The sequence below is a fragment of the Rosa chinensis genome, chromosome 7 (genome assembly GCF_002994745.2).
Source record: "Rosa chinensis cultivar Old Blush chromosome 7, RchiOBHm-V2, whole genome shotgun sequence".
Lineage (NCBI taxonomy): Eukaryota > Viridiplantae > Streptophyta > Magnoliopsida > Rosales > Rosaceae > Rosa > Rosa chinensis.
The window spans coordinates 29016517-29035009 of record NC_037094.1 but is presented as its reverse complement, the minus strand read 5'-3'; the positions used below and the strand labels follow the sequence as shown (position 1 = coordinate 29035009).

Sequence of the window (18493 nt, the reverse complement as noted above, 5' to 3'; positions counted from 1 at the left end):
AAAAATCTCCCAAGAAAATCTCTCCTTGAAATCCTCAATCAATCATCTTCAATTCCCAAGTTATCACCTTGTTTTTCCTTAAGTATTACACGGCAAATTTAATCCCCAAGGAAAATATATTTTCCTTTTTTAAAAAAAAACTCTTCCTTGATTCTCTCCTTGCCATGTCATCTTCATGAAACTTCTCGTTCCATTTATGAACTCAATTCTGCTTATTTATTCCAAAAACCTGAAAATAGAAGCTTTCTAAAATAAGAAATGGAAACTTTCTTAAACTAAAATGGAAACTTTCTAAAAATGGAAAATAGAAACTACAAAACGGAAACTTTCTACAATTAGGAACTTTCCCATTCGAAGAATGGAAACTTTCCTAAACAGAGTTTTATTAAGGAAATAACGCAGAAAATATAGGGAAATAACAGTTAAAACGTCGCATTAAAATGCTCCTATCAGGGAGAAAAAGGCTAACTATGCTGAGTTAGATAAAGAAGAATAGCTCTTACTAATGTCCTATGTCGATCTGCATCAAACTAAGAGGGAAGAAGTTTGGTTTCTCAACTCGGGCTGTAGCAATCACATGACAGGGAACAAAGAATGGTTCTCAGAACTAAATGAGGGCTTTCGACAAATAGTAAAACTCGGCAATGACACCAGAATGGCTGTTGTGGGAAAAGGAAGTATTCGGTTGCAAGTAAATGGCTTCACTCAGGTGATATCAGATGTTTATTATATTCCTGAGCTTAAGAACAATTTGTTGAGCATAGGACAGCTTCAAGAAAAAAGGTCAGCCATTTTAATTCAACATGGAACTTGCAAAGTATATCATCCTAGGAGGATTAATCATGCACATTGATATGAGTGGGAATAGAATGTTTTATTTGTTAGCTTCTATGGCACCAAAAGTTTCTGCATGCTTTCAAGCTGAGTCAGAAAATGAGTCTCACCTTTGGTACTGTCGATTTGGGCATTTGAACTACAAGGGACTAAGAATGCTCTCATATAAGAAGATGGTTGATGGATTGCCCTTCCTCAAGACTCCGAAGAAACTATGCACAGATTACTTAACCGGCAAGCAACACAGAGATTCTATGCCGAAAAAGAGTTTGTGGAGAGCATCAAACAAGCTTCAACTCGTGCACGCAGACATATGTGGGCCTATCAAACCAGCTTCAAACAGTAACAAGAGGTATATCTTAAGTTTTATCGATGATTTTACTGGTAAAACTTGGATTTAATTCTTACATGAAAAGTCAGAGGCATTTGCTATGTTTAAAAGTTTTAAAGTCTGTGTTGAAAAAGAAATTAGTGCGTATATAACCTGTTTGAGAACAGATAGAGGTGGTGAGTTCACCTCAAATGAGGTTGGAGAATTTTGCAAGGCTCATGGCATAAGTACTAGACAGTTGACTGCAGCTTACACTCCTCAGCAAGAAGGAGTTGCTGAGAGGAAGAACAGGACGATAATGAACATGGTACGGTCTATGTTGGTTGAGAAGCAAGTTCCCAAAGTGTTTTGGCCGAACCCGTGAGATGTAGTGTGCATGTCCTTAATAGATATCCTACAATAGCTGTGCAAAACAAAACTCCAGAAGAAGCATGGAGTGGTGTGAAACCAACAGTGGAGTATTTCCGAGTCTTCGGATGCGTAGCTCATGTCCACATACCAGATCAGAAAAGGAGCAAGTTGGATGACAAGAGCAAGAAGTGTGTTTTGTTGGGGGTAAGCGATGAATCGAAAGCCTATAGACTGTTTGATCCAGTCTCCAAGAAAGTCATTGTTAGCAAAGACGTGGTGTTTGAAGAAGGAGAAAGCTGGAATTGGGGCAGAACTGAAGAAGAATGCGCTGGATATTTTAGAATGGGGAGATGATGAAGATGAGAGTGACACTGAGGAGGAGGCATATCAAAATGAAGAAGTGAACAATGGTGCAGGCCCAAGCAGTTCAAGTAACAACTTTGGCGAAGCTGGTTCACCTCCAAATGAGCCAATAATGTTCAGGAGGCTTTAGCTGAAGGGAGGGTTAGGAGAGATACAAGAGAACCAGTTTGGATGGCAGATTATGAAACCGGAGAAGGTTTGTCTGAGGAAGATGTTTTGAATGCAATGATGATGGTGACTGAGGATGATCCATTTACATTTGAGGAAGCCGTCAAAAGCAAGAAATGGAGGGATGCAATGGTGGCAGAAATTGAATCTATAGAAAAGAACAAGACATGGGAGTTGACTGACTTGCCAAGTGGAGTAAAGCCAATTGGGGTTAAGTGGGTTTTCAAGACCAAACTTAACGAGAATGGAGAGATAGATAAGTTCAAAGCAAGGTTAGTGGCCAAAGGGTATGCACAGCTATACAGAGTTGATTACACCGAAGTGTTTGCTCCGGTGGCAAGACTTGATACTATTCGTTTGATACTTGCTATGGCAGCTCAATATAGTTGGGATGTTTTCCAGTTAGACGTGAAGAGCGCATTTCTTCACGGTGAGCTCAACGAGGAGGTGTTTGTACAGCAGCTTGTTGGTTTTGTAAAGAAAGGTGAAGAGGTCAGAGTTTACAAGTTAAGAAAGGCATTGTATGGCCTTAAGCAAGAGCCGAGGGCATGGTGCAACAAGATAGAAGCTTACTTTGTCCGAGAAGGCTTCGAGAGGTGTTCTTATGAACACACACTGTTTACAAAGTCAAAGGAAGGAGGTAAAATTTTAATAGCAAGCCTTTATGTTGATGACTTGATATATACTGGAAATGATAGGAGCATGTGTGATGAGTTTAAAAGTTCAATGATGTTGGAATTTGATATGTCCGATTTGGGGAGAATGAGGTACTTCCTCGGAGTTGAGGTTGTGCAGAGTTCAAGTGGAATTTTCATATGTCAAAGAAGATATGCTCATGAAATTCTAGCAAGGTTTGGCATGGAGAACAGTAATGCAGTGAAGAATCCCATTGTTCTAGGCACAAAATTGTCGAAACATGAGGCAGGGGTCAAGGTTGATCCAACCGTGTTCAAACAAGTAGTTGGCAGTCTCATATATTTGACTGCAACTAGGCTCGATCTGATGTATGGAGTAAGTCTGATTAGTAAATTCATGTCTTGTCCAACGATGGCTCATTGGCTTGTAGCAAAGCGGATACTAAGGTATGTGAGAGGGACAACGGAGCTAGGCATTTTCTACAAGAAATTAAGGTGGAAGAACAGGTCTTGTGGCATACACTGATAGTGATTTCGCCAGCGACTTGGATGACCGGCGAAGCATCTCTGGTTTTGTGTTCTTGCTTGGTTCTGGAGCAGTTACAGCCGATAGTGACATTGTCTACCACTGAGGCTGAGTATATAGCAGCTGCACTTTGTGGCATGTCAGTGTGTTTGGCTTAGAAAAGTATTAGAAAAGCTTGGTCTTAAGGAGGAGAAGAGCACTGTGATTCAATGTGACAACAGCTCTACTATACAATTGTCCAAGAATCCGGTCTTTCATGGCAGAAGCAAACATATTGACATAAGGTTCCATTTTCTGAGGGATTTGGCGAAAGATGGAGTTGTTGAGTTGAGCTACTGTAATTCGCATATTCAAGCTGCAGACATAATGACAAAACCTCTCAAATTGGAGCAGTTCTTGAGACTTCATAGCATGCTGGGAATGATTGAAGCTTCAGAGGTAAACTAAATGTTGTTGCATCTAGTTTAAGGGAGGGAATGTTGGCATTAGTTTGTTAGGCTTTCTGTTTTCTTGTTTCCTAAGTTTTCGTTCAACAAGTTTGTTAATAAAGTCCTATTCTTCAGGGACTTGCAGATAGGGTTTAGACTTTTTCTAGTCACCACGTTGTAGGCCGTGTAAAACGTGGTTCTTGTTATTGCTTCGATTTCTTTGAGTTGTAAGGGCATCTCCAACAGACTAGTTAAATTCAAATTGTAGCTATATATAACTATTTTTAAAGCAAAATTCAACTCCAACAGACTAGCTATAACTAAGTTAAATTTAGTTTTAGCTAAATTGGCTAGCTATATTAGTTATAGCTAGTCTGTTGGAGTTGAATTTTACTTTCAAAATAGTTATATATAGCTATAATTTGAATTTAACTAGTCTGTTGGAGATGCCCTAATCATGCATAGCTAAAGCAAAAGTTATGTTTCTCTCTCATCTTTTGTCCATATGTCAGTTTAAGATTCGATAAAATATAATATATTATTTATAAATAGTTCCTACTGTTGGAGAAACATTGTTAAATCAATAGCTATATTTCACAACTTTAGCTAAATTTAACTAAAAAATAATTCCTACTGTTGGAGATGCTCTTAGGGCATCTCCAACATACTAGTTAAATTCAAATTATAGCTATATATAACTATTTTTAAATTAAATTCAATTCCAACAGACTAGCTATAACTAAGAGCATCTCCAACAGGCTAGTTAAATTCAATTCTTAGCTATATATAACTATTTTTAAAGCAAAAATCAACTCCAACAAACTAGCTATACCCAAGTTAAATTTAGCTTTAGCGCATAGCTAAAGCAAAAGTTATATTTCTCTCTCCTCTTTTGTCCACATGTCAGTTTACGATTCGAAAAAATTTAGTATATTATTTACAAATAGCTACTACTGCCGGAGCAATATTGTTAAATCAATAGTTATATTTCACATCTTTAGCTAAATTTAACTAAAAAGTAATTCATACTGTTGGAGATGCTCTAAGTTCGCGGAAGATGATGATGAACCGGCTCCTCCATTTAAGAGGTAAGAGAGGTAGAGATCAGAACTGAGATGGGTAGTAGGGGGATTAATGGATTGCGGGTCTTCTGTAGAATTCTCGATGGATTCGATATTGTTAACAGCTGCTTGGAAGTTTCCGTTGGTGTACATGTTTGGTTTTGGAGTTGAAGTGACAAGCTCATGAGTAGTATTCATTGGACTTGCAGTAAGGTCATTATTGTAATCGTGGATGGGTAATGGCTACTGCTGCTGATGATTATGATTGTCAACATTATTGTTGTTGTTGAAGAAGTTCTGCACGAAGAGAATCCTTGAATTGGGGTTTCGTTCTCCAGCGCTTCCCACTCTTCCAAATAATGCCACCCGGGCAAGTCCTTCTTCGGCAACCTCCTGACATTGACGGTATGCACCGGCGGAGGACAGTCCCGGAGGTGCTTGGTGTTGATCAATCTCCAAAAACCAGTGTCACACTAAACTGATTTGCTGAAGGAATGTGTTATTGAATTCAAAACAAACTGTTGGCTTTAAGCCTTAATCACACTACAAGAAAATGACTCTTTTACAACACACATTTTACGGCGTGCATCAATGAGTGCCTTAACATACATACATTTACGGCGCACTTTCACGGCATGCTGTGAATACCCTTTCTGGATGCACGCCGTTAATGTCAATTTTCATTTGATCTTTTATGACATGCATTGATGCGCGCCGTTAATGTCAATTTTTATTTGGTCTTTTATGGCATGCATTGATGCAAGCCGTTAATGTCAATTTTTATTTGGTCTTTTATGGCATGCATTGATGCACGCCGTAATAGTGTTATCTTTTACAGCCTGCAAGAATGTGCGCCGTTAATGTAGTTTTTAATATAGCCTTTTACAACGTGCATTAATGTGTGCTGTAAAAGTATAAGGCGCGAAATTTTCACCAAAGTTTTTATTTCCCCCCATCTCTTCCCTCTACACTTTCTAATTCTATTTTTTTTCATTTCATAAAACAAAACTTTTCTCTCCCCCCCCCCGCGACAGACCTCAATTTTCCATCTCTTCCCACCGCCGAGTCGCCGTTCAGTGGATTTGCTCTCCGCCGAGTCGCCGGCCACCTCTCACCACCACCACGTTTTCTGCTCTTGTCATCGAGATGCCATGGATCGATTGAGCTCCAAATTAAAGAACATTGAAGTGATTGATCACCGCTCTCGGAGATTCGGGCCACCGGAATCCGAGTCTTGAAGTTTCTAAAACCCATTTGGAGAAAGTTGAGAACTTTGGCCTTGTCTTGCTCACTTGCTATATGGGTCTCGCCAAATCAAGGTACAATTTTTTTCACTTATTGTTTCAGCTTTCATCTTTTGAATTGTGGGAAGGCTTCTTGTCTACTTACTTTGCCTAGTTTGTTGGCTTAACTATCTGTACCTACATTTGAGAGTTTAATTTTGATCAATGTTGACTGTTCTAAGCCTTAGTGGGACTTTATAGTTTCATTTTGGGGAATAAAATCCCATTCTGGGTCTATTGAGTTATGTTCAATATTACAGGGATCAAGCAGAGGTAGCGAATTGGGGAAAAGAGGAGAGACTGCAAGATTGGATACCCAAGGTGAATTCGTGCTCTAATATCCTTAGTATGGTTTCATTATGTTTTGCTTCAGACACGATTGATTAATTCTTGGTTTGGGTTTATGGGATTCCTATCATTTTAATGGTTTCTAAAGAATCCCATTTTGGGCAGTTTAATTGGTAATGAAATCTGGGAGTTAACGTTGAGTACTAATGGAATTCATATATTTGTCTTAGGTTGAAAGGTTGGTTGGGATTTGGGTGGAGTTTGCTTAGTCTACATACCTGTAAGTGATCTTCATCTTAGCTGGTGTTTGCTTTTCAATTACTGATCACCTTGGTTTATTGAATAGCTCCATGTATTTCTATATCTATAATTAATCATACATATATATAATTGTATATACCCGTTTATATATGAACGAATCAAAATGGTGGAAAACTCAGAGTCCTAACAGACTGATTAGGTAATGGGATCATATGAACAAGATGATAAATCGGCCTTAAACTTAGTACCCAATGAACAAGAAGCTCTAAAGTTCTCATCTTTCTTTTGTTTAAGCAATCTATTTGAAAGTGTCCAAGACACAATTAAACCCAAAAAATTTACTCTCATTTCAAGAGCAAATCACTTGGCTTGAACATTCTATCAATACAAAAGGTATAATAATTTAGGTAGGTCAGCAATCCCTGAAGAGCCTAAAGTCGCACAGATTTCAGTATAACCATTCCTAGCAAGAAAATTCAGCACCCCATAAACCAGAAGCACTTGAGTTGTAATCTTTCTTTAGTTCAAGTTAAGTATTTGTTGTGTCCTCAAGTTATTTATTCCTAAAGGAATCAAAAGCAAGAAACTGAAGTTGAGAGTGAAAAAGAACATGTAAAAACAAGAACAGATGAAAATAATATGAAAATAATTACAGTAAAGTTGATAGCTGACCGGAGTGGATTTCTATGGTGACTGGAAACAAGGAGACCTTTTCTTCTATCGAGTAGTCTTCTCGGCTTAGTGACACTAATTCCCTTTCTCTATTTTTATGTACATTTAATGTCCTCATTAAGGTAAGGTTGTAATCACAGGCAAATTCTGGAAAACCATCTTTATGATGGTGATGCATGCTGTGTTCAATTTCTCGTAACCATACCATTGGCAATAATTTTGTCAATGTTTGCAGATATAGTTATCTTTTTCTTGATATTTTCACCTTCTGATCTTTTGAAATTATACTGTTTTATGATATATACGATTCCTCTTCAAGCATACTTTGAGATAGAAAAGAAATGTATTTAATAAAGTCACCGAGTCAGAAGTTCTCCATCAGTTGTTTTTAGCATTTTCAGTTTTGAGACATGAGTATTCAGTTGTCTTTTGGTTATGAAAGATAGCAATTACTTCCATGGTTGTATACTGGTCGTCATTATTTAACAAGGCAATACTATTGTGGCATTATATGTTCCCATGTTGGGTCCAGCATGGTCTATATTTTCCCATGGTTATACTTGACATCGTATTGTGTGTCTTCTATATGCATGTAATGGGAAAGGTCGTGAATGAGCTTTAGACGAGTCTCATGTTTATTGATACTGTTATATACCTTGATTCTCTCATGTATTTGGGAGTTAACGCTGAGTACTAATGGAATTCATATATTTGTCTTAGGCTGAAAGGTTGGTTGGGATTTGGGTGGAGTTTGCTTAGTCTACATACCTGTAAGTGATCTTAATCTTATCTGGTGTTTGCTTTTCAATTACTGATCTTGGTTTATTGAATAGCTCCATATATATATATATATATATATATATATATATATATATATATTGCTGTAGCTTTCAATTTTTGTACGCTGCACTATACATACATACATATATCTATACATATATATATATATGCACCCATATATATATATATATATATATATTCATATTGCTGTAGCTTTCAATTTTTGTACGCTGCACCCATATATATCTATTCATAGATATATATATATATATGCACCCATACACACATCTACTTCATTCATACATTACTTATAGTTTTGGTTCTCTTCATTCAAATAGATGATTAGATTGGATTTTGGATTATGAATTGAATGATGAAATTTATATTTGGCCAGCGGTAAGATTTCTATCTTTTTTATTTTGTTTATCTTTTCTCATCAGGTGGGATTTTGATTTCTTCTATCTTTTTGCGATTTGGCTCAAGATCACTTGCTAGATGGTTTGAGCTGCCTCAGCGGGGCTTCGCAGTCACCAGAGGAACTTCCATATCCTTTTCAACTTTCTAGTAACAAAAAAAAAAAAATTTCAACTTTCGGGTGGGTTTCTTTCTTTCTCGTTTTATTGTTGCTAGCTGCATGTCAATATGTTTTGCTTCAGACACGATTGATTAATTCAAGTTTTGGGTTTATGAGATTCCTATCATTGTAAGGGTTTCAAATGAATCCCATTTTGGGCAGTTTAATTGGTAATGAAATCTGGGAGTTAACATTAAGTATTAATGGAATTCATATACTTGTCTTAGGCTAAAAGATTGGCGGGGATTTGGATAGAGTTTGCTTAGTCTACGTTATCTGTAAGTGATCTTCATCTTAGCTGGTGTTTGCTTTTCAATTACTGATCTTGGTTTTCTAAATAGCTCCATGTATTTCTATATCTATAATTAAGCGTACATATTTATAATTGTATATACTTGTTTATATATGAACAAATGCACATCAATGATTTGGCCTCGTGGTGAGAGGTTTGATTCAAGTAAACGGTTGATTACTGGAAGTATTGGATACTTGAAACTTTGTTGTAAAGGTTAACAGAGATCAAGCATGCCGTTTCTTTTCCTGGTGCAAATTTTGAAGGTGTTGAATTCGTTGTTGGGTTTTCAGACTACCATCCTTCTGATGGTGATGCATGGCATAAAAGTTTTTTTTCGTTCTTTGGCATATATGCACAGCACTAGATTCATAATTACCTACTTCCCGCCTAGGTATAATCATGTGTGTGTGTCTATATATATATATATATATATAAATACATACACACGCCCCATTCTTTGGGTTTTGGTTTTTTGTCGTTTTGTTCTCTTTGTTCTGTTAATTGATGAAAAGGCTACCTATGACTCTTTCAATCTATTTTGGAACTTGGTTTTATTTAACTAGTTTGGTGATCATTGCTTTTGATCAGAGTAGATAAATTGGATGCTGAAACCAATTGTTCATAATTGAGACTGGTTGGTTTATTACCTGAACTTGCATCCCATGTCTTACGGCCCTGTTTCTCGCACTTGGTATGAATTCTTGACCAATTTTATTCTTTCTTATTCCCTGAAAATTTTTTAGAACTGCCTAATACTGATATATTATATATCCTTGCCTGAGTTGAGAGCTGGGTTTTTAGTTTCGGTGTGATTGGAGGAATGGAAAAGCACTATGGATACTCTCTCTTTTAGTGTTTGTTGTTTATGTTGTGTTTTTATGTCATTGATTGTTTTCAGAAAACTTGTTGTGAAGTATTGGATAATTGAACTTGTTACTGTTACAGAAAAATTGACATCTCCATATGTATGTTTCTCAGATGGTCATCTGCTATTAGATAGTTTGCTGAGTACTTGCTTTCATTTATTATTAACTGTGTTTTACATTCATAACAGGGACTTCCACTTTTTGAGGTTTCTGTTAACATGCCCTACTGATGATAAAGTGCTCAAAGTGATGGTCAATTGAGAGAATCTGCATTTGGATGGTTAAATGTTCAAAAGATGATGTAGTATATTTTGTAAAATGCTATATTCGATCTTAACATAAGTTTAAACTCAAGTTTGCTAGAAATTGTACTTGGTCTGTAGCAGATTGGATATAAAAAGTTTGTTAAAACCCTTTCTATTATCTATGATATATATGCTGATTCACCTGTACTTTGAGGTTAATATTATTTTTGCTCAAGTCATTTTGTTAGTTGATCATTTTTGGATTATGAGCAGCCAAGAAACCTCTTTGCCACAAAGACTTTTATGGCAGGTTATGTGCGTCGTGAATGACATATCAAAATTGACAGAAAAGCTTTTTACAGCGTGCAAATTGGGCAACTACTTCTTTTACGGCATGCAAAAGTGTGCCATAAAAAAGGTCTTTTACGGCATTCGTTGTAGGCCGTGAATAGAGTCTTTTACGGCATGCCCAGTGTGCCGTAAATAAGTGGTCATAAAGGTCATTTACGGCGTGCTTTCTTGACATTCACGGCTTGCAAACATCCCATAAATCAAATTGGATTATAGATGAATGTCTTTTACGGCCTACTTGGATGCACAATTATGGCCTGCTTATGAACGCCGTTAAAGAGGAATGTCTTTTACGGCTCCGGCATTTACAGCCTACTTTTGTGCGCCGTAAAAGGGTATTTACGGCGCACAATGTGGGCGGTAAAAGACTGTTTTTGGTGTAGTGTCATGCATAGCTAAAGCAAAAGTTATATTTCTCTCTTCTCTTTTGTCCACATGTCAGTTTATGATTCGATAAAATATAATATATTATTTATAAATAGTTACTACTGTTGGAGCAACATTGTTAAATCAATAGCTATATTTCACAATTTTAGCTAAATTTAACTAAAAAATAATTCCTACTGTTGGAGATGCTCTGAGGCTATAAAGCCAACAGTTTGTTTTGAATTCAATAACACATTCCTTTAGCAAATCAGTTTAGTGTGACAATGGTTTTTGGAGATCGATCAACACCAAGCACCTCCGGGACTGTCCTCCGCCGGTGCATACCGTCAATGTCGGGAGGTTGCCGAAGAAGGACTTGCCCGGGTGGCATTATTTGGAAGAGTGGGAAACCTTGGAGAACGAAACCCCAATTCAAGGATTCTTCAGTTGAAAGATATAAATTTGAATGTTATCGATGATTCTGAAGCCGTTCTGTTGATGGTTCTGCGGTGGAAGTTAGAAGTGATGTTCGTTCTGAGAATTAGGAGGGCAGTGAGGGAATTCATAAGAGATATTTTCCAAAGAAGAAAGAGATAAAGACTGAAGGCAAGATGGTTTCTGATGGAATTGATGCATCCCAAGGATGAGCTGATGATAATGCCGGTGATTAGATGCCTACCGTCAGTCGGAGTACACATAGAAGTTTTTTAGAAGGAAAGCTAGACGTGAGTCTTATGAGGCATTGGTTGATAATGATTCTCAGCAAGATGCTAAGGAAAAAACCGGTGGTGACGTACTTGTGGATGCTAGGAGGCAGGATTAGACATCGCCTTCTAAATTTGAAGAGGTAAGTTGCAGACCTGTGGAGAGTGAGGTGACAGAAGAGAAGAATTGTGATGAAGATCTTTCCTCAATCATTGAGCAAACAAGGCGCGATGAAGATTCACTAAAGGCTTTTCAAAAATGGAAGGAGCGGAATGGGGTTGAGGATAATGATTTCAAAGCAGGGGAAAGCACTTCTGATAACAGTGTGAATTTTGTTATTGAGGGAGATGAGGTTGAAGTGATAAATGAAGGTCTAGATCACTTAGAGATCTCAAGTGATAATGATGGCAGTGTTAATACATCAAATGTTAACGATGATAGCAGTGAGCAGGGCTGGATGCTGCGATCCTTGTCTGAGTCTAATGTAGCTTGTATAACAAGTGACTTTACAATGCAAAATGTTATTCTGCATATGGGTTTATGGTTGTTGGCACCATGATGAATGCAGATCCGTTAATTGCACAGGTATTAAATTGTTTTATACATATTAGGGCTGGGCACCTGAAACCGGAAACCCGAACTCGAACAGGTCCCGTACCGAAAACTGGCGGGACGGGACGGTTTGAAATCCTGAGAATTAACTATTTGGGCCCGTCCCGTTTTAACGGGACTGGCTTCAGTTCGGAAAGTCTAAATCTCGCATAGGCCTGGCCCGTCCCTTTTTATTTTCATTTATTCTATTTTTCTTACTTTTCTATTTATATGGCATTTGATTGGTTGATTTTCGAGTCTATAGTCTTAACATGAACTCGAGCACACTGGATAGGCCGATCCTAACGGTAAAATAATCCCCAATTCTGATCCCTTCATTCCTTCAAGCAGCAACCACTCAATCACAGTATCACTCACCGTTCCAAGCTTAGAACCATAGATCCATAATTCATCATTCATCAATTCAGCACATCAAGTCATCAACATCATTGATTCCGAAATTCAGCAAGTTCCGAGCCATCAACATCTTGATTCTTGCGGCTTGAGGAAGCTAATGGCTTGAGGGAAGAAAATAGCTCGACCTCGATCAGATGCTTCTGGTCTTGAGGATTCTTCAACAGCCACATCACCGTCTTTTCCTGCACTGCTCAAAGCTGCAAGAGAACCTGAAGGTGGAAATCCAACTCTTGAACGAGCTGCAAGTCAACCTACTGCAAGTCAACCTTCTGGAAGTGAAGCTGCTGCATCTATAGGTGAGGCTCCCTCTGAAAAATCAGGTATAAAAAGTAGTTTTGTTTGGGAGCATTTTAAAGAGTATGATAAGATTGAACATGCTAAAGATGCTGATGGAAAAGACATTCAGATAGTTCATAAGAGAGCTCATTAGATCTACTGTCCTAGGGGAAAGGTTGGTGATTTTGCTGTTGAAAGTTCTAAGAATGGCACTTCTGGTATGATTAGGCATATTAACTTGACTTGTAGATATTATCCTCCTAATATGGAAAAGTCGCAGAAAAATCTTGTTGGTGATAAATTTAAGGGAATAGACTAACCACAGTAACTTATGTGGATGATTATTTAGAAGCTTGTGTAGAGATGATTGTTATTGATGAGCTTCCTCTTAGTTTTGTGGAGAAGAAAGGTGTACATACCACCTATATCACATACCGCCAAGCATAAGCAACGACCTCTTAGGTGGGCCCCGCGACATGGCTAGTCCCGCTTACGACATGCATCCGGTAGTCCGACACCCGAGCTACCTCGCTATGGTGGAGGTCAGCCGGTACCTCGTAGGGAGGCCACCCTCCCACGCTCTCCAAGAGGCTTCAAGAGAAGCAATATGTATGTTGTATCCCACATTGGAAATATAGAATAGAGTGGGACTTCCCTTAGCTATAAAGGGAAGTCCTCCCCTTCTTAGAGAAGATGGATCCATGATCTTCACACTTGTATCACTACAAAGGTCACTTGACCTCACTCATAGTAAAATCTCTAAGTGGATGTAGCCTTGCCTCAAGGGCAAGGTGAACCATTATACATACTTGTGTGTCTCTCTCTCTCCCTTCCATGATCCATGCTTAGTTCCTGTTCCGTATTCTATCACAGAAACAAAAGGCTTTAACAGATTTTGTGTTAAAGTGTGTCCTCTTTTTGATGTTTCCTCTAGAAGGAAATTGTGTAGGACATTTCTCAGTATGTATGATACTTCAAAGAAGGATTTGAAGAAGACTTTGAGGAAGTATAGGTTGAGTCTAACCACCGATACTTGGACTAGTGTTCAAAATGTCAATTACATGGTGCTTACTGCCCATTTCATTGACATAGATCGGAAGATGCACAAGAAGGTTATTAATTTATGTGTGATTCACAATCATCAAGGGTCAACAATAGGGAAACTTATTGAGTCATGTTTAGTGCAGTGGGGAATTGTGAAAGTCATGTGCATTACAGTTGATAATGCCTCTGCAAACAAGTCTGCTTTAGAGTGGCTTGTGTCTAGAATGAACAAGTCTGCATCTTATCAACAGATTTTGAGTGGCAAATACATGCATGTGAGATGCACTGCTCACATCACTAACTTAATAGTGGGGCATGGCTCTTCTGTTTGTGTTAAAAAGACCAATATTGTGTTCTAAGAGATTGTTTTGGTGTTTTGCCATTATAAAGTGTGATAATTATGTGCTCTATATTATAAGAGAGCAATTTTCATGGAATTTTAGAGCAAGTATCAGCTTTTTCTCATATCGGTGATGAAAAGACAATCACAAAGATCCTTGAGATAAGGGCAAATGTAAGTGAGAGAGATCGCGCGAGTTTGCTAAAAAAGGATTCAGTTGGTATGTGTAGTGTAGCAAATTACTCCTTTGTTTCTACAAAATGCAATGAATGGTTCAGGTTGGGATCCGACTTGGGACAAAGATTCCCCCAACCACTTTTAACTTGTCCACCAGAAACCATCGTTAACAAAACTGTAATGGATCAGAGGCTGTTGGGAAAAGTAAGAAGAAGACGCTAACAGAACTAAGAAAAGTAACACCCAGAAAATAATAATGATTGCAACAGAAGTTCAGCTACGAAACGAAAACCACACACCATTTGTTCATAATCACAACTGACTCGGAAGAAAACAATAAAAACTGAAAACGCTTATCACCACGCTACCATTTGAGCAACAAGCTAAAACTTAAACCACATTAACTGGTAATTTCCTGCATGCCCAAAGAGAAAACGAAAAGCTCCAGCCTTCACATTTCCAAGGTGACCCCATTAAAAACGTTGGTTTCCTAGCTAGCTAGCTACTGGCCAATTGAGAACTTTGGATCGTTCTTGGAGATCAATAGAAGCTAGTATTGTTGGTACCTTGAGCAAACTGAGAAGAAGACGAAGAAGAAACCATCTCAATCAGATCCATCTCTCTCCTTTCAGTTGCAGAAGTTGCTTGATGTTGATGAGTCACCAAATCAATGTTCATGTTATAATAATTACCCATATGATGATCATGATTCGCGGAAGATGATGATGAACCGGCTCCTCCATTTAAGAGGTAAGAGAGGTAGAGATCAGAACTGAGATGGGTAGTAGGGGGATTAATGGATTGCGGGTCTTCTGTAGAATTCTCGATGGATTCGATATTGTTAACAGCTGCTTGGAAGTTTCCGTTGGTGTACATGTTTGGTTTTGGAGTTGAAGTGACAAGCTCATGAGTAGTATCCATTGGACTTGCAGTAAGGCCATTATTGTAATCGTGGATGGGTAATGGCTGCTGCTGCTGCTGATGATGATTATGATTGTCAACATTATTGTTGTTGTTGAAGAAGTTCTGCATGAAGAGAAGTTCCTCATCATTGTAGGAATCAGCTGCAATGTTCAATGGAGAGTGTTCACAACTAGATAAATCCGATGGGTCCGAGAGCAAAATATTGAAGGGGATTTTGAAGGTTCTTCCTGGGTGAGATTGGAGGGGCTGGTAGGGGTAGTGGTGCTGATGTTGCTTGGGGTAGGGGGAGCATTGGAAGAAGAGTTGTTGTTGGCTTTGTTATTGAATATCTTGCTTCTTATGTAGTTTTGAAGTATGGAAGGTTGAGGAGGCTTATTTGATGATGATGGTCCATTTTTGGTATATGTCTGTTTGTTCTTTCTCCTTGAATTCTGCCTCCTTTTTGTAGCATTCCAATGATTCTTAATGGCATTTTCGGTTCTTCCCGGAATGCGTTTAGCAATCTCTGCCCAGCGGTTTCCAACCTCAGCATGAACTTCCACTAATATCTTCTCTTCCTCTTCAGTCCAACTATCTTTCTGAGAAAAAAATAAAAAATAAAAAAAAAACAACCAAGAAGAAATTGGCATATATATAATTATCGCACTCTACAATTAAGTTAAGGGAAACCCAAATTGTGCAATCAATTTCTATAATTTTTTACCTTTCAAAAATTAATCACAAAACCCTTGGAAAATTTGTAAAAGAACCCTAGGAAAATTGAATTAAAAAAAAAAAACATTATTTAATTACAAATTATAAGGGAATGAACAATATATAAACCCTAGTTTTACATTATGAAATTTGACTTACCCAAATGGAAATGAAATTTGACTTACCCAAATGGAAAGAGAAAAATCTCTTTAGATCTAACCATAGATCCTTGTAATCTTCAGACTATATTTGCCCATTGACTTCGCGAACTTAGAGCATAGATTTATCCTAATAGACTACGAAACCAATTAATTATACCAAGAATCTAACAAAATCAAAACAAACAATCTAAGAACTAATCCCAAAGGTTTTAGTTCATAGATTTTAGAAAAACAATTGTAAGAATGAAATATATAACAACATCATAAAAGATTAAGAACAAACCTTGATATCAGGGCGCAAATGATTATGCCACCTTTCTCTACATTGCTTCCCAGCTCTACCTACAAGCTTCTCAGCTATCTGTGCCCATTTCGTCACTCCATATTGCTTCACCAATCTCATCAGCTTTCTGTGATATTTGAATAAAAAACAAACAAGAGTCATTTTACATGCATCAACATTTACACAAACAAAAAACAAATGGGTTAAAATATTGTGTAGATGCAATTTACCTGTCTTCTTCATCTGTCCACTGTCCTTTGATTAAAGGCACAGATGAACCCGTTTTAGCTCTCTTTCCCACCCCTTTAGAGCCCACCTTCACTTGATCTTCTTTGAACCCCATGTTAGGGTTTTGAATTTTCTCTGGAGGCCAAGTCATGGCCTCACCATGATCAAGAAAAAGCAGTTCATCCAAGCTAGTCTCTCCGAGACTACTCGGCGGCCAATTCGAACAAGCATGCAGATCACCCATTGCCCCACCAAATGAGGAAAACCCATTTGAGGAGATGATCCTCTCTTTGTTCTTTGCATTGTTTTGAGACCACAGGAACCTGTCTATGGCTGTCAACGGAGGACCAGGCTTGAAGAGTTGGTTGTGATGCTGATGAGGATTTTGTATGTGATTGTTTCGAATGCCATAAACACCGTGATGATGGTGAAGATGATCAGAAGCAGCACCATCTTCTCCTTCCATGTTTCGACAGGAAGGTTCAAGGCTTAATTGAGGAAAAAGGGAAAAATTCAGGCTTGAATTATTCCTGGGGAGGCTTTTGTGGGTTTGTTTTGTTCTTTCTCTGTGTGAGAGAGGGAGAATATGAGACACACCCCATAACAGAGCTGGGGAAGTAAGCTTGAACTAAGCCTTGTAATAAGCCACATGGATTAATAGTCGTTGATCTGGAGGTTGATCCAGTGGTTGAGAATTGGTTGTGGCTGTAACTCCTGAGCTTCCTCTATTGTACAAAAGTAGTAAGAGCTGGGGGAGAGATTACTGGGTCCGTTATCAAACACACAATTATTAATCAAACCAATTATATTACAAAAACTTATTTGAAATTTGGATAAAATTAAGAATAGTGATTTGGGCAGCTCTGAAATGTTGTTCCTTTTTCGCCGTATATTGCTGGAAAAACAGATATATCCCTTAACACTCTTATATCTGGTTCATTTATTAGGAGCTTTTTATCTGAAAACACAAAATATAGAAGAGAAAATCATGAAAAAATGGCACCTGAACATTCTTATGATCGATGAAATATGTACTTTAGTGAAAGATGATGTAAACGACACTAAAGTACATTGTGACTGAAGAAGTGTCATTTGTGTTTTTGAAATAAATTTATTTCAATTCATAAATGTTTTTTGTATCAACGTGCGAAATATAAATTATGATACTTGTATATGAGCTCCATTGGTTTGTACCTTCCAAGAAAAAAAAAAAAAAAAAAGGACATAACGAAAATGAGGGGTATACTTGACTACTGAGGCCATGATTGGAAATAACTGGCCGGATAGACAATACAAAATTTGTTGTTATTGAGTCTTTTATGAGATTAAATATAATTTATTAGGAAGATGATTTTTTGCATAATAATATGCCTTTTATTGCCTGTTTATGGCTACTAAATGTTACAGTAATTATTGAGGTAATATGCTTGTGGACCTATTCCAATCTCTGCCATTTTAACCTCCCTCTTTGTGGTTTTTTCAACTTGCTTCTTTTTCTTATTGCGAGCTACATACATTTGTATTCATCATTAAGTATTAACACACCAAGAATGGAGGGGTCGCCAAGCAGCCAAGCTCGTTATTATAGACAGAAATTCGCAAGCACTAACATTGTTATTAACATATCTGGATCATTAGAATTAGTTTGTCACCATTAATTAGGACATGAAAAGTCCTTCTATATCCTAGTAGATGTTTTTGTTTAGTAAGACATGATCGATCAATTATAGTCATACTTAGATCTGGTACGTTTATATACTAATTTCCTCCTTGAACCCTTAATTTATGCACACATAAAACGTCAACTTTGAAGCGTTTGAATTTTTTTTTCCTTGTCAAGAAGAGGAAAAGAGCTTCATCCCCTGTTACATTTTTCCACAGATTAGCTATTGTACAATAGTTTCCAATTGGGATAGCTCAGAAGTTTGCAACTGGAGTTGATGATGTAACTCAAGTTTCCAAATGGACTTGCATGT

At 37.6% G+C, this 18493-nt stretch overlaps 1 protein-coding gene across 1 annotated transcript; it reads right to left on the bottom strand.

The window, feature by feature from the left end:
* Nucleotides 1–15301: 15301 nt before the first annotated feature.
* Nucleotides 15302–16983, bottom strand: LOC112177747 (transcription factor MYB119). The gene is made up of 3 exons (XM_024316007.1): nt 16520–16983; nt 16290–16416; nt 15302–15730 (listed from the first exon to the last, which is right to left on the bottom strand). Exons 1-3 carry the CDS (start codon nt 16981–16983, stop codon nt 15302–15304), a joined length of 1020 nt encoding a protein of 339 aa, XP_024171775.1.
* Between the last annotated feature and the right edge of the window lie 1510 nt (nt 16984–18493).